General features: G+C 49.4%; 2 protein-coding genes and 4 non-coding genes across 6 annotated transcripts; 5 read left to right on the plus strand and 1 right to left on the minus strand.

Moving 5' to 3' along the window:
* Positions 1-9332: 9332 nt before the first annotated feature.
* RPS8 (ribosomal protein S8) lies at positions 9333-12347 on the plus strand. Its single transcript, XM_004740482.3, has 6 exons — positions 9333-9452; positions 9873-9979; positions 10671-10770; positions 11170-11345; positions 11583-11712; positions 12185-12347. Exons 1-6 carry the CDS (start codon positions 9449-9451, stop codon positions 12292-12294), a joined length of 627 nt encoding a protein of 208 aa, XP_004740539.1. The 5' UTR covers positions 9333-9448; the 3' UTR covers positions 12295-12347.
* Positions 9707-9786, plus strand: LOC123387436. Its single transcript, XR_006601888.1, has one exon. It is a non-coding gene; the product is annotated as a small nucleolar RNA SNORD55/SNORD39 (small nucleolar RNA).
* LOC123387444 lies at positions 10486-10589 on the plus strand. Its single transcript, XR_006601896.1, has one exon. It is a non-coding gene; the product is annotated as a small nucleolar RNA SNORD46 (small nucleolar RNA).
* On the plus strand, positions 11408-11477 carry LOC123387443. The gene has a single exon (XR_006601895.1). It is a non-coding gene; the product is annotated as a small nucleolar RNA SNORD38 (small nucleolar RNA).
* On the plus strand, positions 11999-12067 carry LOC123387442. The gene has a single exon (XR_006601894.1). It is a non-coding gene; the product is annotated as a small nucleolar RNA SNORD38 (small nucleolar RNA).
* Positions 12348-15320: 2973 nt separating the features above from the next.
* BEST4 (bestrophin 4) lies at positions 15321-19732 on the minus strand. The gene is made up of 10 exons (XM_004740480.3): positions 19704-19732; positions 19092-19394; positions 18900-18994; positions 18107-18340; positions 17790-17944; positions 17281-17358; positions 16812-16997; positions 16608-16688; positions 16349-16503; positions 15321-16213 (listed from the first exon to the last, which is right to left on the minus strand). Exons 2-10 carry the CDS (start codon positions 19241-19243, stop codon positions 15943-15945), a joined length of 1407 nt encoding a protein of 468 aa, XP_004740537.1. The 5' UTR covers positions 19244-19394; positions 19704-19732; the 3' UTR covers positions 15321-15942.
* Between the last annotated feature and the right edge of the window lie 916 nt (positions 19733-20648).

The following is a 20648-nucleotide window of genomic DNA, read 5'->3' on the forward strand; positions in this document are numbered from 1 at the left end:
GATTCCAGATTCCTTGTCATGGAACATGGATTATCTACACAGTAATATGCCACTACAACATTTTTAGTCTGAGTGCCACATAACCAAATATGTGTTCTAGAAAGGCCTCGGGAACACAGGTGGGGACCATGGGGCACATGGGCTACTACAGAAGCTCTAGGGCAGAGTTGGCTCAAACAGACCAAACACTGGTCTCCCAGCCTCAGTTGCTTCATTTGAAAAATAGGCGTGGGGCACCTGGGTGGTTCAGTGGGTTAAAGCCTCTGCCTTCGGCTCAGGTCATGATCTCAGGGTCTTGGGTTCGAGCCCCATATCGGGCTCTCTGCTCAGGGGGGAGCCTGCTTCCCCTCCCCCCACCTGCCTCTCTGCCTACTTGTGATCTCTCTGTCAAATAAATAAAATTTTTTAAGAAATTGAAAAACAGGAGCATTCTCTACCTCATTGCATGAGCTGATGGTGCCATTCGATACCCAACTGTAGGACCTGGCTTCAGAAGTTCAGCTGAATCAAGTTCACAGAGCTGGCACTAGCATTGAGGCCTTAAAAGCTTCCAGATACCTAACTTTCCCCCTCCTCTGTAAGATGAGGCCACCAACACCCGCCCTCACAGAACTGGAAAGATTAAATGAAGACCTCACCAGACCTGACCCATCTTCTCACCTGGAATACTGTATGTGTATTGGGACCAGCCAGGGGAATCCTTATAAGTCGTCCCCCCCCCTCCCTGCTTGGAACCCTCTAATAGCATCCCTTCACCCAGAGGATAAATTCCGAATGCCCTACCGTGGCCTGGTCAGCTCCTTCCTCTGTTGGTCCAGTTGGAATGCAGTTTGGGCAGAACAGTTTGGAGGTTAAAAGCCCAGCTGCTGAAGCCGCACAGCCTGGCTCTGTGACTGCAGAACCTCATGTAGGTTTAACATCTTTGTGCTGCGACATGGGGGTAATACTGGCGTAGCGGTGTTAGGAAAATTGAGTTGGTATATATACACAGTAGTAAGTACAATGTCTCACATCTCATAAATGCTATATAGGTGCTGGTTAGCTATTTTAAGCACATAAGGATGAAGATTTTTGTTTAATACTGTATCTACAATGTCTAGAACATACGGTGAGCATACAATATATATTTTTGAATGAATGAACGAACTATCTCCTACCACTCACTTCTCCAACTAAACTGACCTTTATTTCTTGAATATGCCAGACCTTTTTTTGTAGTAACTGCTTTATTGAGATATAATTCACATACTATAAAATTCACCCATTTAAAAGTCACATACTATAGGGGCACCTAGGTGGCTCAGTCAGTTAAGAGTCTGTCATGATCTCAGGGTCCAGGGATAGAGCCTTGTGTCGGGCTTCCTGCTCAGTGGGGAGTCTGCTTATCCTTCTCCTCTTGCTTGTGCTCTCTCTCTCAAATAAATAAAATCTTAAAAATAAAATTCACAGGGTGCCTGGGTGGCTCAGTGGCTTAAGCCTCTGCCTTCGGCTCAGGTCGTGATCTCAGGATGCTGGGATCCAGCCCCACATCAGGCTCTCTGCTCAGCAGGGAGCCTGCTTCCCCCTCTGTCTCTACCTGCCTCTGTGCCTACTGTGATCTCTCTCTGTCAAATAAATAAAATCTTTAAAAGTAAAATAAAATTCACATACTATAAATTTAATTAGGCAACCATCATCACTAATTTCAGAATATTTTCACCCAAAAAGAAACCCCACACCTGTTAGCAGTTACCCCCCAAATTCAACTCTTCCCCCAGCCCCAGGCAACCACTACTCTACTCTCTATGGACTTACTATTCTGGACATTTCATATAAATGGAATTAAACAATATGTAGTCTTACGATCTGTCTGCTTTCACTTAGTGTTTTGTTTTTTTTTTTTCTTTTTTTAGGGAGGCTTGGTGCCCAGCATGGAGTCCAGTGCAGGGCTTGAATTCAGGACCCTGAGATCAAGACATGAGCCAAAACCAAGAGTTGGACACTCAACTCAATGAGCCACCCACATACCCCCAAAACGGATGAATCTAAAAAACACACTAAGTGAGGGGTGCCTGGGTAGCTCAGTCAGTTGAGTGTCCAACTCTGGATTTCAGCTCTGGTTATGAGTTGTGTGATCAAGCCCCGTACTGGGCAGAGCTGGGAGTCTGCCTGGGATTCTCTTCCTTTCCCTCTCCCTCTGCCCCTCCCCTGCTCATGAATATACACCCTCAAATAAATCTAAAAAAAAAAAAAAAAAAAAAGATTGATCCATTTTGGGGCACCTGGCTGGCTCAGTCAGTAGAGCACGTGACTCTTGATCTCAGGGTCCTGAGTTTGAACCCCATGTTGAGTGCAGAGATTACTTGGAAAAGTTAAATAAGTAAATAAGATTCATCCATGTTGATCCAGTACTTCATTCATTTTTATGGCCAAATATTCCATCCTATGGTTATACCCCATTTTTTATATCCATGAGTTGACAGACATTTGGGTGGCTTCCACTTTTTGACACCAGGAGTAATGCTGCTCTGAACATCAGTGTACAAGTTTCTGTTTGGGCCTGTTCTGTTCTGTTTTTTTGGTGTATTCAAGTCCTTTGCCAATTTTTAAGTTGGGTTGCCTTTTATTGTTGACTTTACTCTGGATTCTACATCCTTATCAAATATATAATTTGCAAATACTTGCCCTTTCTGTGCATTATCTTTTCACTTTCTTGCTAATGTCCTTGAAAGCACAAAAGTTTTCCATTTTGATGAAGGCTAACTTATCTTTCTTCTTTTGCTCCTTATGCCTCTGGTGTCATATCTAAGAACCCACTGCTAAATCCAATGCCATGAAGATTTACTCTTACATTTTCTTTCGAAGAATTTTACGGTTTTAGCTCTTACATTTAGGTCATTGATCCAATTTGAGTTAATCTTTGTAGATGGTGTGAGGGGTCTGAATTCACTTTTTGGCTTGTGGCTATTCAGTTTTTCTAGCACCATTTACTGAAAAGACTCTTGTTTTCCCATTGAATTGACTTGGCACCTCTGTTGAAAATCATTTGACAAGGGGTGTGTGCGTGGCTCAGTCAGTTAAGTGTCTGCCTTTGGCTCAGGTCATGATCCCAGGGTCTTGGGATCGAGCCCAATGGGTTCCCTGCTCAGCAGGGAACCTGCTTCTCCCCGGTCCCTTTGCCCCTCCCCCTGCTTGTACTCCCTCCCCTCAAATAAATAAATAAAATCTTAAAAAAATAATCAGTTGAGCACCAGGGCTTCTCTGCAAGGTTATGCATAAACTGAGTCGTGGTTCCAGGAGGAAAAGTTGATTTCTGGACTTCAAATGTTATTCCAGGGGCTCCTGGATGGCTCAGTCAGTTTAGCACCTGCCTTCTGCTCAGGTCATGATCCAGGGTCCTGGGATTGAGCAGCCACATAAGGTCCCTGCTCAGTGGGAAGTCTGTTTTCCCCTCTCCTTCTGCCCCTCCCCAGCTCCTGCTCCCACCTTCCCTCTCTCTCTCTCTTTCAAATAAATATATAAAATCTTTTTATGAGACTGACGCGCTGCGCTGCCTACTGCACTAAGAAGGCACTACATAAAATCTTTTTAAAAGATTAACGCTGTACAAAGTTTTTTCTTTCAGGTCTCACTTTACCCCAGATCTCTGTCACCCTAGAGAAGGCATCTCACACCATCCTATCTCCTTTGCTCCTCTGCCCCATGAGAGCATATTATCTCCTTCACAGTGTTTATTACAATCTATTTAAACTGTCTGCTCTAGTAAAGTTTATTCTTCAGGTAAGCCTTTCATTGTAAAGATTTTCCAATTGCTCTTAATTTCTAGTGTTATTAGTCTGCAGAGCTAAGTGACCTTATCCTGGTATCAGGGACAAGAGGTTGGATTGATCCCAGGTTTAAGGACTTACTGGGTGAGGAGGTGGTGAAAGGTTTAAGTTGAGGGAGATAAAGATGATCCTGTGGAGGCATCCAAAATACAACAGTAGTATTAGAGAGTTACAGAGGGTTGGGATCTCAAATCTAGGCACAAATCGGTGAGAAGCAGAATTTATAGGTAAGTACAGAGAGAGGAGTAGTGAGTGTTATGGTTTTAGAGCATAAAATTCAAAGTCTGTGGTTGTTTTTTTTTTTTTTTTTGGGGGGTTTTTTTAAGATTTTATTTATTTATTTGACAGACAAATCACAAGGAAGCAGAGAGGCAGGCAGAGAGAGAGAGAGAGGGAAGCAGGCTCCCTGCTGAGCAGAGAGCCCGATGTGGGGCTCGATCTCAGGACCCTGAGATCATGACCCGAGCTGAAGGCAGAGGCATTAACCCACTGAGCCACCCAGGCGCCCCCAAAGTCTGTGGTTTTAAGGAGAGAGTAAAAATGGTCTGAAATGGGACAACACCTGTCCGTCCAGAGGACTGTAGTTCTCTTCTACTTGAGAAGGCTGACAAGGAAGAAAACTCCTCTGACAGAACCAGATTTCTGTTAAGAGAAGCAGATTTCTGTTAGAAGGCTATGGGAAAGGAAAGCCTCTGCTTTCAGCTCAGGTCATGATCCCAGGGTCGTCGGATAGAGCCCCATATCGGGCTCTCTGCTCAGCAGGGAGCCTGCTTCCGCCTCTCTCTATCTGCCTGTCTCTCTGCCTGTGATCTCTGTCAAATAAATAAATAAAATCTTTTTTAAAAAAATAAAGATATTATAATAACCTATGTCAGGATTAGAATGTGGGTGATAGATTTAATTTGGGAGATGATTTTTTTTTTTAAGGTGACTAATGAAAAAAGGGACAAAGGCATAGTATGATTAATGCCAATAGTCTCAAAGCAAATGGAGTCGTGGCCAGGCTAAGGTGTTGAAGGGGAGCAGGAGAAAAGATCTTTCCAGGGTAACAGGGAATTAGAGAACTTCTATTTGACTTCTGCTAAAGCCCGAGTAGAGACTTGGAGGGCATGATGTGGGACACGGAGAACTGTGTTAGTCTGATTTCAAGAGCTAGAGATACCTCTACAATACTGCCCCCAAGAGATGCATGCGTTTATAGTAAGTCTACTACACAAGAACTTTAAGAAACCAACACACTTGGGGTGTCTGGGTGGCTCAGTGGGTTAAAGCTTCTGCCTTTGCCTCAGGTCGTGATCCCAGGGTCCTGGGATGAGCCCGTTGGGCTTCCTGCTCGGCAGGGAGCCTGCTTCCTCCTCTCTCTCTGCCTGCCTCTCTGCCTACTTGTGATCTCTGTCAAATAAATAAATAAAATCTTAAAAACAAAAAGACAACTACACACTCATGTGATGCAGACTGGCTGACGTGGTGGAGCCCCAGGTTAGATGGCCAGGGGAGCCAGACCGTGAAGGATGATGGGTGGGGGGTGGGAAAGAGCCGCCCCATTCCCTTCCAAACTCCCCACTCATCTTTCCAGCGACTTGGAATACAAAGAATAGCCACCGATGTCCCACAGGCAAGTCAAAGTCATCCTGAGACTGAACTTTTTAGAAACCTGCCTCTCTGTGTTCTCTATTAATTGGTGTCATCCCACCATTCATGCCGTTTCTCAGGTCACTTTTCTCTCATCCCCCTGATCCAGTCTATTTAATCCCATCACCTACCAAGTGTCTCTAGAAGCCATCTCCTTTTTATGTCCAGTGCAATTACCTTTTCCCTTTCTTGTGCCAAAGAGCTGGAGATGGAGAGTTGATTAAGATCCCTGCACTGGGGGGCTCAGTGGGTTAAGACTCTGCCTTCAGCTTGGGTCATGATCTCAGGGTCTTGGGATCGAGCCTCATGTCCAGCTCTTTGCAAAGTGGGAGCCCGCTTCCCTCCCCTCCGTCCCCCCCGCCCCCGTCTCTCTGCCTACTTGTGATCTCTCTCTGTTGAATAAATAAATAAAAATCTGGAAGAAAGGGGCACCTGGGTGGCTCAGTGGGTTAAAGCCTCTGCCTTCGACTTGGGTCATGATCCCAGGGTCCTGGGATCGAGCCCCACATCAGGCTCTCTGCTCAGCGGGGAGCCTGCTTCCTCCTCTCTCTCTCTGCCTGCCTCTCTGCCTATTTGTGATCTCTCTGTCAAATAAATAAAATCTTAAAAAAAATATATCAGTAAACAACAGAGTTTCTCCTCTCATGTTTATTATATTTTAGTGGGGAAGGCAGATAATGAGTATGTAAAAACAATGTTAATATTAAGTGAGGAAAGGTAAGTACTGCTACCTCAGAGAGTTTTGCTTGTTTTTTAAGTAAACTCTACCTCCTGTGTGGGACTTGAACTCACAGCCTGGAGATCAAGAGTCACATGCTCTACAGACTGAGCCTGCCAGGCACCCCAAGTGTTGCCACTTTAGGAAGCAGGCTCAGAAAAGGCCTCCCAGGGTGTGTATGTATGTACAGGGTGAGATTTTGAGCAGAAACTTGAAGTGAAAGCAGGAGCCAAGCTAAGACTTAGAGAACAGAATTTTCTTGCAAAGCACCTGGGCCTGAGGCAAGAACAGCAACTCCGGGGAGTTGTGGGAGGGGGATAGATAGTAGGAGTCAAATTGATAAAGCAAGAGATAAGCAGAAGTCTGATACTCCTCAAACCAGCAAGGAATTTAAACTTTATTCCCAATGTGGTAGGAAGCCAGTGGAAGGCTGAAGATACAGAAGAAAGGCTAATGTTGAGTCCCTCAAAGGGAGGAGATAGGATTTGGAGCAGACTGTGAAAGGGCTTAGGCAGTTTACTCCTTTCTTTCTTTCTTTTTTTTAAATATTTTATTTATTCACCTGATAGAGATCACAAGCAGACGGAGAGGCAGGCAGAGAGAGAGAGAGAGAGGGAAGCAGGCTCCCTGCTGAGCGGAGAGCCCGATGCGGGACTCGATCCCAGGACCCTGAGATCATGACCTGAGCCAAAGGCAGCGGCCCAATCCACTGAGCCAACCAGGTGCCCCAGTTTACTCCTTTCAATACTACCCTATGATGTTTCCCTCCAGCAGCCTAACTGTCTCCCCCCCTTTTCTTTTTCTTCTTTAAAGATTTTTAAGTAATCTCTCCCCCCACCATAGGGCTTGAATTTACAACCCCCAAGATCAAGAGCTGCATGTTCTACTGACAGAGCCAGCCAGGCGCCCCTATTTTATTATTTTTTTAAATGTTTACGTAATCTCTGCACTCAACTCAAAGTAATCTCTGAACTGAGGATCCCCAAAATGAAAAGCTACAATCTCCTTCAGCTGAGCCAGCCAGGCATCCTTCTCTCCTTCCCTTTAAAATACTTCTTGAGGGGCGCCTGGGTGGCTCAGTGGGTTAAGCCGCTGCCTTCGGCTCAGGTCATGATCTCAGAGTCCTGGGATCGAGTCCCGCATCGGGCTCTCTGCTCAGCGGAGAGCCTGCTTCCCTCTCTCTCTCTCTGCCTGCCTCTCCATCTACTTGTGATTTCTCTCTGTCAAATAAATAAATAAAATCTTTAAAAAAAAAAAATAAAATAAAATAAAATACTTCTTGAGAGTATTATCTACATATACTGTCCTTTTATTTTCATTTTTTTTAAGATTTTTATTTATTTATTTGACAGAGATCACAAGTAGGCAGAGAGGCAGGCAGAGAGAGGAGGAAACAGGCTCCCTGCTGAGCAGAGAGCCCGATGTAGGGCTCGATCCCAGGACCCTGGGACCATGACCTGAGCTGAAGTCAGAGGCTTTAACCCACTGAGCCACCGAGGCGCCCCTATACTGTCCTTTAAAAATAAAAAACAACAACAACAAAAAAAAACAACTTCCCAGGGTGCCTGGGTGGCTCAGTTGATTGAACTACTGCCTTTGGCTTGGGTCATGGTCCTGGGGTCCAAGGATCGAGCCCCACATCGGGCTCCCTGCTTAGTGGGGAGCCTGCTTCTCCCTCGCCCTCTGCTGCTCTGCCTGTGTTCTCTCGCTCCATTAAATAAATAAAATCTTTAAAATTTTTAAATTAATTAATGAATTAAAAAACTTTCCATTCCAGGGGCGCCTGGGTGGTTCAGTGGGTTAAGCGTCTGCCTTCAGCTCAGATCATGATCTCAGGGTCCTGGGACTGAGGCCAGGATCCAGCTCCCCGGTCAGCGGGGAGTCTGCTTCTCCCTTTCCCTCTGCTTCTCCCCGCTACTTATGCCAACAGATAAATAAAATCTTTTCAAAAAAATAAAGCTTCCCATTCCACTTTAAGTTTTGCCCACTCCCCCGCACAGAAACTGCTTTTGCCAATATTAGCAAAGATTTTCAAGTTACTAAATCCGAAAATCACTTTTTAGTCCTCATTTTAACTAGCCTTCACAGTAGCATTAGACCATGCCATTCTGTGCTGGCTTCCCTCCTGTCACTCAATTGCTCCTCCTCCCCTCTGCCAGTTTTTCTCTACCTGGACTTCAATGTTTACATTCCTCAAGCCTTGGACCTAGAACATCTTACTGTATTTATGGTCGGGGATGGCACACCACTGTATGCTGATTGGACCCATGCGCCAAGAATGGTTATAGTTTTTTTTTTTTTTAATTTATTTATTTATTTATTTGACAGAGAGAGAGATCACAAGTAGGTAGAGAGGCAGGCAGAGAGAGAGAGAGAGGGAAGCAGGCTCCCTGCTGAGCAGAGAGCCCGATGTGGGACTCGATCCCAGGACCCTGAGATCATGACCTGAGCCGAAGGCAGCGGCTTAACCCACTGAGCCACCCAGGCTCCCAAGAATGGTTATAGTTTTAAATGTTTGGAAAAAATCAAAAGCATAATACTACATGAGAGAGGTGAATACCTGTACCCCAAGTTTTAACGGAACACTGCCACACACAATCATTAACTATATTGTCCAGGGCTGCTCTCACACTACAACAGCAAAGTTGAGCAGTTGTGACAGACTCTATATTCCACAAAGCCTAAAATAGTTACTTAGTACATTTTACAAGAAAATTTGCTTTATGCTCTCCCCCTAGGGTCCTTCACTCTGGTGACGTTAATTACCATTTGTATAGAGACAAGTCCCAAAGTAACATCATCTGTCCCAAGATCTTCTATCCCAAGATCTTCTATAAGGGTGACCAGACATGGCCAGTCGCCTGTCATTCCAAACGATCTAGTGAGGAATGAGGAATCCTTGACACGCCTCCCTTTTCCTAACCCCCCCAAGTCCAATCTATCATCAAACTCTTCAAAACAAAACCCAAGTCCACCGCTCCCTTCCATCCCTACTTCTTTCCACCCTTTCCCAACGCAGCCGCGCCCAGCTCGAGAGCGAGTCTTTTCAAAACAATCAAGCAGGCGACTCCCCCCTCGGTGTACCCTAAGACCCCTCAAGCTCTAGCACAGCCATTCCCACCGCCGGTCGCCCTCCCTCGGGATTCAGAGCGTGAACCTCCCGGGACGCGGTCGCAGAAACAGCGGCGCCCGGAAATACGTTAAAGGGGCGGTGTTTTACAAACCGGACAGCGTTTTACAAACCGGACCGTGAGGCCTTGCGTTTTCTCTTTCGCAGCCAGCGCCGGGAGTGATGGGTGAGTGTCGTTTCTGCGTTGGGGCCTGGGAAGGGGGATGAGCTCTATCCAGTGCCATCCTGCCTCGCAGCCAAGTCGGGAGTTCGGGCGCCCACACCCCTGGCCCTGCGCTTCCCCGAGGAAGGTGGTGCTCGGGTTCTAGCCGCCGAGGCTCGCTGCGGTGGCTGCAGTGGCTGCAGTGGCTGCAGGGGCTTGGTGCTGCGGGCGCCGCCAACATGGCTGCCGCGGGAAAGAGCCCGCGGGTCTGGGCCGCATGTGGATGATGACACCTCGGTAATGCTGCAAACTCCCGAGTGCGCAGTGGGGAAGCCAACCTTGGAGAGCTGAGCGTGCGGCCCGCCCGGCGCGGGGTCTGGGCCTCGCGAGGTGCCGGTCCGAGCCCCCGTGGCTAAAGCTTCCGCCCCCTGCTCCCGCATGTAGGCATCTCTCGGGACAACTGGCACAAGCGCCGCAAGACCGGGGGCAAGAGAAAGCCCTACCACAAGAAGCGGAAGTATGAGCTGGGACGCCCCGCTGCCAACACCAAGGTGCGTGCGGGGGCCCTCGCCTCTCCCCCCGACTCGGTCTCCAGCGTGGTCTGGTCTCTGCGGGTGGTGGTGGAGTCGTCTTAGGGCTCTCTGCTTTGTCCAGGGGACTGGGCGGCCTCCGTCTGGACGCGTTGGTTAAGACTAAAGAGGTTGGGGGCGCCGGGGTGGCTCAGTGGGTTAAGCCGCTGCCTTCGGCTCGGGTCATGATCTCAGGGTCCTGGGATGGAGCCCTGCATCGGGCTCTCTGCTCCGCAGGGAGCCTGCTTCCCCTCTCTCTCTGCCTGCCTCTCTGCCTACTTGTGATCTCTGTCTGTCAAATAAATAAAATCTTTAAAAAAAAAAAAAAAGACTAAAGAGGTTGTATGGAGACAGATGTTGGGTATCAGGCCTTCAAGGGTGCCTGGAGGGAGTGGGCTTCTCTAATGATAGTCAGAAACCTGGTATTTTTTTTTGTTGCATAGAGACTCAATTTTCCCTTTTGGGATCAGGTTTTTCTTCTTGGAGGTAACTGGAGTGATGAAAAAGTATCCTTAGGTGTGGTTGTGGCCGTCTTGGCCGCTTGCGTGCCACTTGCCAATGTTAGGACTTGTCATAGTTACACTGACTGTGTTGCCTCCGTCCAGGCCGGGTTCTGTACCTTCTCCTGTCTTGCTCTCCTGGATAACCTAGTTCCCGCCTCTGTGTTTTCCAGATCGGCCCCCGCCGCATACACACAGTCCGAGTCCGGGGAGGCAATAAGAAGTACCGTGCCTTGAGGCTAGACGTGGGGAACTTCTCCTGGGGCTCTGAGTGTGAGTGAGGCCCTCCAGGAGGGGGTGGGAACTCCACACCTAAATCTTTCTAAGCTTCAGTAAGTGCCTTTAACAGGAAGTCTGTGGCCTCCACCAAGATACTGAAGTTTCTCTTTGAAAGCTGTGAAGGTTGTGGTAGCTGGAGAATTCTCTCCATCCTGTTTTTTCTCACTCCTTTCCTATAGCTTCAGGGATTGGGGCTGAGTCTGATGAGTGGTTGCTAGTCATCTCTGGAAAGGTGGCTTTGTGGAGGTTGAGCTGACACCCCGTAGCTGGGTAACAGCCTAGAGTTCCCTTGCTTCTCCTTGGGCACTTGGGGGAGGGTGTGCTGGTAGGGGACAGCGCGGACAGTTGGCTTCCGGTTTACAGGACTTGATTCTGAAATTCTTCTGTGAGCAGGTTGTACGCGCAAAACAAGGATTATTGACGTTGTCTACAACGCATCCAACAACGAACTGGTCCGCACCAAGACCCTGGTGAAGAATTGTATCGTGCTCATTGACAGCACACCGTACCGACAGTGGTACGAGTCCCACTATGCACTGCCCCTGGGCCGCAAGAAGGGGGCCAAGCTGGTGCGTGTTTTAGGGGACCCAACGTCCCTGGGGGGGGAGCGAGGCCAGCCTTATTCCAGCCTTCTTATGATGAAAACTGTGTCCAGTTCTGCTACTGAAGGGAAACAGATGAAAGCCTTAAGTGCTGAGGAAGGCAGCAGGAATTGGGATGTACAGGGCCCAAGGCTGTGGGGACATTTTCTTCCCTGAGCCAGGGCCAGGGGAGCCCCGGCTAACCCATGTATTTGCTTTATTCAGACGCCTGAGGAGGAAGAGATTTTAAACAAAAAACGATCAAAGAAAATTCAGAAGAAGTATGATGAAAGGAAAAAGAATGCCAAAATCAGCAGTCTTCTGGAGGAGCAGTTCCAGCAGGGCAAGCTTCTTGGTAAGATGGCTCTTTGCATTGGGAGATTGGGTCACAAGATACAGTGTGCCCTCTGCATTTTATTCTTGCCTCTTGTTCTCTTAACTCCCAGCTGTGTGGTAAGGCTTCACTAGGAGAGTTGAATGATAACAGTGTACAAGCACAAATCAGAACATGGGCGCATCCCATTAGTGTGAGGCTGGAGTGGGAAGTAGTGGGCAGGAAGGAGCCCGTAGGCCTGAGGTTGGCCTCTGCCTCTAACTTCCAGAAGTATTTTGAGAAGTCTGTGTGTGGGCTGAGGGGGCTGTCTCAGTGATGAAAACTTTGTCCAGTTCTGCTACTGACTTTAAGTGACGATAAAGTATATCTGAGGAGACACTGGGCTTCAAGCCTGCCCCCACCGTAACTGAACCAACATGGACTTTTAAGGAGACACCTGGGTTTGGGTAGGGACCCACCGTCATTTTGCTAATGAACACATACTCTCTTGCAGCATGCATTGCTTCACGACCAGGCCAGTGTGGCCGAGCAGATGGCTACGTCCTAGAAGGCAAGGAGCTAGAGTTCTATCTGAGGAAAATCAAAGCCCGGAAAGGCAAATAAATCTTCCTCCCACCTTCGGTCATGTAATAAAGGTGTTTATTGTTCTGTCTGGAGTTACATGTGAATATCCAGTTGCTCAGCACTCTCTCCCTGAAGGCCAGTCCTAGATGTGGGGCTATGCCTTTATTTAGCTGGGGGAACATTTCTCACCCCAGAGGCTAGTGTTCAGGGGAACAGGGATGTGGTGCTCAGGCGAACAGAGACCGTATTAGGGAGGTATCCCAGCCCTGGGCTCCCAGTATTACTGGGATGTTGATTGGACCATGATTGGAACCTGAAGCCATGCTGCCTCTCTGAACTTGGCTCTTTGAGGGAGCCTCTACTGTTTCCCTTTGTGAACGTTGGTTTTAAGGTTTTAGCTTGAAGTTTTCAGCCTGGGTTCTTGGGTGGCCTAGAAACCTTGAAATTATGTTCCAAAAATTTTTTATCTTGTAGAGAGCAAGTTGTATATATTTCCATGTCTATGCTGTCAGCTTTTGGGTGTCTTTCTGAAGTTAATTTTCTCTTGAACCCTAATCCTTCTCCCCTCCTTCACAGCTCAGGTGTGCAAGATAACTGGTGATTTTTGCATTGCTAAATCTGTAAGGGTCAACTCTTTGTCTTCAGCTTGGCTACATTATCTGCTGTTGGTGTTAAATGTAGTTTGTGCTGCATTTTCTTAACTTTAACCCAAACCTACTTAAAACCTGCATTTGAATATCCTGATTGGACTCAAAAGTGAACATGTGAAAAACTAGTAACATTCCTCTGCTTTCCCTTTTCATATAGTTTCTCAGCTATTTAATAATAGCAAATCATTGCCTACATGCAGCTGCTTAAATCAAAATCTTGGATCATTCTGACCACTACACTCCTAACATCTTATGTCACCAAATCTTGTTGGTTTAACCTTAACACCCTGGCTCTGTCTTCTGATCGCTCTTTAATTTAGCAAGTAGCACTGAATACTTCTGTTGTCCCAACATAGTCCTAGAAATCGGGATCAATAGGTTTCTGACAGCTTCCCATCTCAGAAGCCTTCCCAGATGCTATGGAACCCACCGTGACCTGGTCCCTTTTTCTTCCGTGCTAATCATCCTGGCCTTAGAGCACATGTTTGCTTCTTAGTCCATTTGTTGGGAACATTTTCCTTCACATAGCACAAGCCTTATTTTCCAGGTCTTAGCCTTAGTGAGTTCCTCCCTGATAATTTTAAACTATAGTTCCTTCCATGCTATTAATCTGTAGTCCCTGCTTTTTCTCCTTATCCCTTAGTTGGGCATAAATTTTGCTCATTTTCTTTGTTGCCCAATTAGAATAGAATGCCAAAGGAACAAGTACGTTTGTTTCCTGCTGTCTCCAGTACCTGGAAATGCATGGCAACATGAGGTACTCAAATGTGCTAAATTAATTTAAAAAAACAAAAAAAAAGATTTTATCTGAAGTTAAAGTTGATGGGAAGTGCAAGTATAACTTAAGAGCCAAAGGAGTGAAAATCCAAATTGGCTCATTAGCTTGGTTGAATCGCAGAGTTTTGTGAATAGATAGTAGGGAAAGATGAACTAGGAGATGACCCTCCCCCCACTTCTTAGTATAAAAACTTCAGAACACACCAAAAGCAACGCAACCTTCTAAAACCTTACCATGGTCTCTGGGAGGCGTGTGCCCCACCTTTCCATCCAGTGGTTATTACTGCAGCACCATCATTTTAGTTACTGTTAACAGTGTTGGTCAGGAATAGCAGAGTCAGATTAGACACTTTGCCTGTATTTCCCCATTTGAGCTCTACAAGATTATACCTCCCCTTCAATCCTACCTCTAATCTGTGACTAGAAGCAGTGTGTTTAAAGAGTGTTGGATTCATTCGTGGCACCTGAATGGCCCAGTTGGTTGGTCGCCTGTCTTCAGCTCAGATCTTGATCCTGGAGTCCTGGGATTGAGTCCCACCCAGGGAGCTCCCTGCTCAGCAGGGAGTCCGTGTCTTCCTTTGACTGATTCCCCTTCTTGGGCTGTCACACTCTCAAATAAGAGAGTCTGGATTCATCCCCTATTCATTCCCGAAGCCTTCAGCTGACCGTTCTTTCCCTGAAGCAAGGCAAACTCCCATTAACCCTGTGAGAAAAACCTCTATGGAAATGGCTATCTTGGGGTACTTTTGTCTCCACAAACACTTGGAGACCTATGTGGGCGCCTGGGTGGCTCAGTGGGTTAAGCCTCTGCCTTCAGCTTAGGTCATGGTCTCCAGGTCCTAGGATCGAGCCTCATATCAGGCTCTCTGCTGAGCAGGGAGCCTGCCCCCCACCCCCGCCACCTGCTGCTCTGCCTGCTTGTGCTCACTCTGTCAAATAAAAAAGCATTTAAAAAACAAAACTTGGAGGGGTGCCTGGGTGGCTCAGTGGGTTAAGCCTCTGCCTTGGGCTCAGGTCATGATCCCAAGGTTCTGGGATCGAGCCCCGCATGGGGCTATCTGCTCAGCGGTGAGCGTGCTTCCCTCTCTCTCTCTGCCTACTTGTGATCTCTGTCTGTCAAATAAATAAGTAAATAAATCTTTAAAAAAAAAAACAAAACGGAAAAAAACCTTGGAGACCTATGTTTAGGTATTCTGTAACCCATGGTTGCCCAGTAGGAAAGAAGCAAAGCCAGCCCCAGATGTTAGAGGCTGCACTCAACCTCTACTACACCTTTTGTTTCTTCTGAGTTTTGTCATCCTTTGACCCTAAGATTCGGTTTTGGCAGTCACCAGTGTCTTTAGTGGAGGCTTGCAGAATGGAGGTCAGTTCAGTCAACTCCAATCTAGGCTCCCATTAGGATGGTTCCCCCCCACCCACCCAGCACTGCAAGCCCACTACAGAAGAACCCGCAGCTTTCACCCCTTAAATCACGCTTCCTCCTGTTGCGCTGGTGGGAGCAGAAGGGGTGGCGCTCTGAAGTCCAACTGGGCTGGGGCTGGGTCCAGCTGCCTCCATGTCTGAGTTTGATCATATTCCCAAGCCCTTACCATGTTATCTTTATCCCACCTTCCAGCAGGCCAATTTAAACAACTGTAATTGCACAAGTAATAACTGATTATATTCTCATTGTAAATAAAAAGAATATTACAAGTAAAGTAAAAGTCCCCCGGCACACATACTGTGATGCCTCTTCAGAGTAAGATCAGGATAAGGTATATCCTCAACGTCTTTTCCTATGGGACTCAAATTGTGATGCCTGGACCAGCAGCAGCACCATCACCTGGGAACTTAATAGAAATGCAAATTCTTGAGTTCCATCCCAGATCTAATAAATCAAATCCTAGGAGTGGCACAGGGAAATACACTGAGCAGGCCCTTCGGTGCTACTGATACTCCCTCAGGTTTGAGAACGGGCCCCACAACCCATTGAGCAGGAAATTAACAGTGCATCCGGGTTCTTGTCCTTGGCCCTGCCCATGTATCCTAGTCTCACCTTCCCCAAGCAAACCATCCTACATTTCCCCACCAAAATGGACACATTCCCAACCCTGGTGCTGGCCCCACCATCTTCCCCTTTCAGGGTCTGTCTCTAAATTCTCCAGCTCAGGACACACTGCAAGTGCTCTAATAGTGCTGGAGGTCAGCAGGGTGTTGGGAAGTGAGGGGAGGCAGGCCTTGGAGAGGCGGGCAGAACGGCACTGGGCCAGGCAGCCTCTGATCAGGGCTCCCTGGTCTCGTCTTCTGATGCCACTGATGCCTCCTCAATGCGGTCTGCGGCCTCGGGTTCACCGCTCTCCTCTGCTCGGAAGCGCAGCAGATGCGGGGTCCTGGGGGCTCCTCGCATGCGACCAAATGTCCTGAGGCTGATGGCAGGGGAGGGTGCTCCTGCACCCAGGAAGTGGCCGAGTAGTGGAGTCTGGGCGGGCAGTGGCCGAGCAGCCGCTGGGGACGCTTCCACCTTCATGTTCTGCTCGGGGTCATCGCTCATGCTGCAGGAGGAGGACGGGCTGAGCGAGCCTGGCGCGGGGCCGCCCCGGGACTGGATCTCCCGAAAAGGCTGGGAGCAGGGCGGTGAGGCCTGCCACCCGGGTCAAGTCCTACCTCCACCAGCGTGGGCCACTTACCGAAGGTTAAAGGTGGAGCCCAGGAAGGAAGGCCGCAGAGCCTCGGCTGCAGTGGCCACCGTGTAGGGTGGCTGCGCGGAGTCTTCGTCCCAGTACAGGTCTTTCTCAGCGGGAGGCAGGTTCTGGTACATGTCGTCCACGGATAACAGAGACACCTGGGGCAGGCATCAAGTCGTAAGGATCCGCTGTCCTCTCCACACCCAGGCGGAGAGCTGGCAAGGAGGGGAGCACAGGCAGCTGCCCCCAGGCCCCTGCGTACCTGCAAGTTGCGGTCTATGAGCTTGTTGGTCTCAAAGTCGTCATCATCCTCACCAAAGGGGTTGATAATCTGTTCGGCCACCTACAAGTTGCAAGACAGTGTTTTCTGGGCTCAGAGCCCCATTCTCTGTCCTCAAAGGTGAGGTGGGGTTCCTGGGCTCACATCGCTACAGAGCAAGCCAGTACGGCGAGCCTCCATGCCCACCTTGAGCCAGCCAGCATAGAAGAAGAACTGCAGTAGCGTGGTGAGAGGCACGTACATGTCCAGGTCCCCCAGGGTGGATGCTGCTTCTAAAGGCTCCCGAGATTTGGCCGGCCCCGCCTCGGGCTCCACGAACTGGCGGCCAACCAGGGAGAGGCCGAAGAAGGAGTATACTGCTATGGTCACCACCTGGAGAAGGAAGCCTGCCTCAGTCAGGGAGAAATGCCCTCCCTGACCTTGAGGCCCAGTAGGGAATCTGATGAGGAAATAAAACGTATAGCAAGGTGTGGCAGCCTCCGAGGGGATGGGGTCGTCTTAGCAGGGCCCAGGGATGCTTGGAAGATGAGTCCTTGGTTGCTCGGTGTCTCGCTGTACTGAGCTGCCCCAGAGCAGGTATGGGCTCTAATTGTCAGTGTCACACACAGCACTGGACATGCAGTAGGTACTGGGGCTGGGGAGGGGAGGCAGTTACTTGCGTGTAGACGAGAGGGATGCTGATCCAGTCATAGTGGAAAAGCATGCTGCACTTGGCCCGGTACTTGTTCAGCTCCTGCGGGAAAGGCAGGAAGCCAACGTCAGCGGAGGAGAGGAGGGAAGAATGGGGAAAGAACAGAGAAGCCCAGCACAAACTGAGGTCTAGTCTGCTGTCAGGGGGTCTTATCATGTGGGGGAGGGGGGCCGTGATGGGAAGCAGTTTAGCGAAGTAGTTGCAAGCACAGACTGGGGAAGCAGCAAGTCTGAGTCCCGGCTCTGCTAACTAGTAGTGACTTGGGCAAGTTTCTTGCCACTCACGCAGTGACTCAGTTTTCTCACCCGTGAGAGAGGGACGGTTATAATGTCCCAAGGGCTGTTGTGAAGGCCGAATGAGTTAATGTATGTACAGTACTTCCCACCGTGTGCCATAGGCAATTGGCACCATCCATATTATTCCAGTTTGTAAAGCCAGGGAGGATAGACAGGCCTGGTCTGGGGCCGACTCACTTCCAGTAGCAGACAGAGAGCGATGTCATCACGGATTCGCCCATCCCTGCGGGCCTGGGCCGCCAGGTTGGTAAACCAGACGCAAGGGATCCAGTACTTGTTGAAATCGGATTTCAGGCTCTCAAACTTCTTCCTCTCTTCCTGGGACATGAAACCTGAGGCGATACAGTGAGGGGGGGGGCACAGACACCTCCCCCGCCCCTAGGACTCGCTCCCACCCTTCCTAGGAGGCCCGTGTTCAGGTCCCGGCCCCGAGCCACCCCCCCAGCCCCCCAAATCCTCCCAACCCAAAAGCCGCCGGGGACACCTGTCCGCACCAGCGTCCACCACGTGCTCCATGGTGGGGAAGCGTTTGAGAACGCGCGTGCTGACCGAGCGCAGCACCAGCACTGACGCCAGGTTGGCGTAGCGAATGAGGGTGCGGCGCAGCAGGCGGCCGCGCTGGTCTACGCCGTGCACGCTGGCCGAGATGACGCACATCAGCTGGTCCGGCAGCGGGATGCTCGTGTACTGGGCCCACCAGCGGTTCACCACCAGGGTCACGTAGAAACCTGATTGGCCGCCGTGCGAGTGCAGACGGGAAGGGACGATGGAGGGCCGGGGGAGTCAGCGTCCCCTGCCCCCAACCTCCCCAGCCAGAGCACCTGGTCCAGGCCAGGCTGAACCAAAGCAAGGAGAAGGACACATTGGGCTTCAGTGCCCTGCCTCGCTGTCAAGGGGAACGCCTCTTCCTAAAGCCTCTACCTTGTTAAGTCAGGTTTGGAGGAGGGAGGAGGGAGGAGGGCAAACCTCCTTCTGCGGAGAAGCGGTCAAGGAATGGTTAACTCTGAGCCCTGCTTCCCATGAAGGTGGGAAGGGGGTGTCCCCTCTAGTACCCAGAGTGGGATTTTGAAGCCAGCCCATGTCTTGTCCCCAGGTGGAGTGAGGGTCCCGCAGGTGACAGGCAGGGTCTAGCCCTCTGGAAATCCTGGACCCAGAACGCAATTCCCTTGCCTGCTGACCTCCAGGCTGTGCTGCTGGGGGTAATTCTGATCCTCTGAACTATCAACTGAACCTGAAGTTCAGGAAGATGGTCAGAAGGATACCCGGGAGAATTCGAGGGAAACTTACCCAGTACAAAGGATAAGGGAATGAGATCTGCAGAACGATTACAGTATCGGGCCACCTGAGCATACACGTGCCTCTGCTCCTGGGTCAGCAGCAGCCTGGAGAAGGTGAAGTGTAAGCCTGGGTTAGAGGGTTGGTGGGTAGATGAGTACCCCACCCCTTGCCCCTGGGCCAGTCCTGAGACCTCCCCCTCACCGGTAGGTGATGCTGAGCAGAGCGTAGAGGGCGATGAAGAGGAGGAACTCTTTGTAAAGGAGCTTATAGATGCTTCCCCTCCAGCGGAGAAGCAAGCTGGAGAAGCCTCCAAAGCGAGCCTCTGCCACTTTGAGGGTGTATGAGACCGTCATGGTGCTGGGGGCCTGGGTAGGAGGTCACAAGAGCTGCCCCCAGAGCCGTCCCTCTTTACCGGCACACGTCTGTAGCTTGCCTTCTTCTCAACAAGCTTAATTCCCCAAGCACCCTCCCTTCAGCTCAGGTCACGTACACCCAGTCTTCATCCTATGTCAGTAGACAAGAGGAAGAAGCTTCAGAGCAGACAAAAGCACTCCCATCCCCTCCAGAGCTCAGGGGTACATGGGTCAAGCCAGGATGGAATGGGCCCAGGGGAGCTGAGATCTATAATTTCTCTTGCAAGAAGCTTCCCCGAGTTCCTCCTCCACTCGAAGGGCCAGAAGGAACCAGGTCACAAACTCCTGAGGACAGGAGATCCATCTCCAGTCCAAACCCACAACTATCCTCAGGGGTCTTACTGACAGCTGGTCTCCCAAGATCCCGGGAAACGCCACCTCCCATTCCACACTGGCCTACCTGCTCTGGGCAACGGCCTGTGTTGAGCACGGAGAACTGGGCTAGCCCACACACCACCCATATTTAAATATCTGCTGGGCCCATAAAGCTTAGCTGGACTGAGGTTATCATTGATGGATTGAGGCTGTCACCCAGCTTCCCCTGGCCCTGGGAACTAGATGTGTCTCCCTACCCACTGCAGGGCTGGGCTGGCCTTGGGGTGGCAAAAGGGACATCTGCACTGGCCCTACATCTCACACAGATTACACCATGTCCTTGAAACCAGGATGACAGGGATTACTGTCCCACGCTCCAGGTGAGAAGGCAGATGCATGATGATAAATTGTTATAATCATCACAGCCGCTGATCACAGAGCCCTGACCGACAGGCACGGTGCCAAAGGCCCTGCTAGGTCAGCGTCTCCTGCAATCCTCACCCCAACCCCATTTACACATGAGGCTCCGAGAGGTAAATGACTTGTTCAGGGTCATTGGAGGCAGGATTCAAAACCTGAGTTGATGGACTTGGTTGAGATTGAAAACAAAATAGTCAGTTATTTTACCAGCAAATAGACTTATTCAAAAACAGAGGAATTGCAATTCAGGATATGCAAGCTACAGCAAACCACAGGCGAATCCTGAGAACAAAAGAGAGGAAAGTTATTATATAGGGAAAAAAAGGGAAGTTTAGAGGGGCTACTTCAGGCAAAAGTCCACGGGAGGTTGGTGATGTTTTCTCATTCACTGAGCTGTGGCAACTTCTCATTGGCTGGGCTCTTGCTATGCAAGGAAAAAGTCTTTCTCCCTCTTGCAGGGGTAGTGAAGTAGGTCCTTTCCAAGTGGAAAATGCAAGATATGCTTCTTGCTGTTGGGGTCTGCAATTGAGTACAAATTGGTGGGGTGTGAGACTCCCCCCACTCTGGTGACCAGACTCTATTTTTTTTTTTAACATTTTATTTATTTATT

The sequence above is a fragment of the Mustela putorius genome, unplaced genomic scaffold (genome assembly GCF_011764305.1).
Source record: "Mustela putorius furo isolate JIRA1106 unplaced genomic scaffold, ASM1176430v1.1 tig00003853_pilon_pilon_pilon, whole genome shotgun sequence".
Lineage (NCBI taxonomy): Eukaryota > Metazoa > Chordata > Mammalia > Carnivora > Mustelidae > Mustela > Mustela putorius.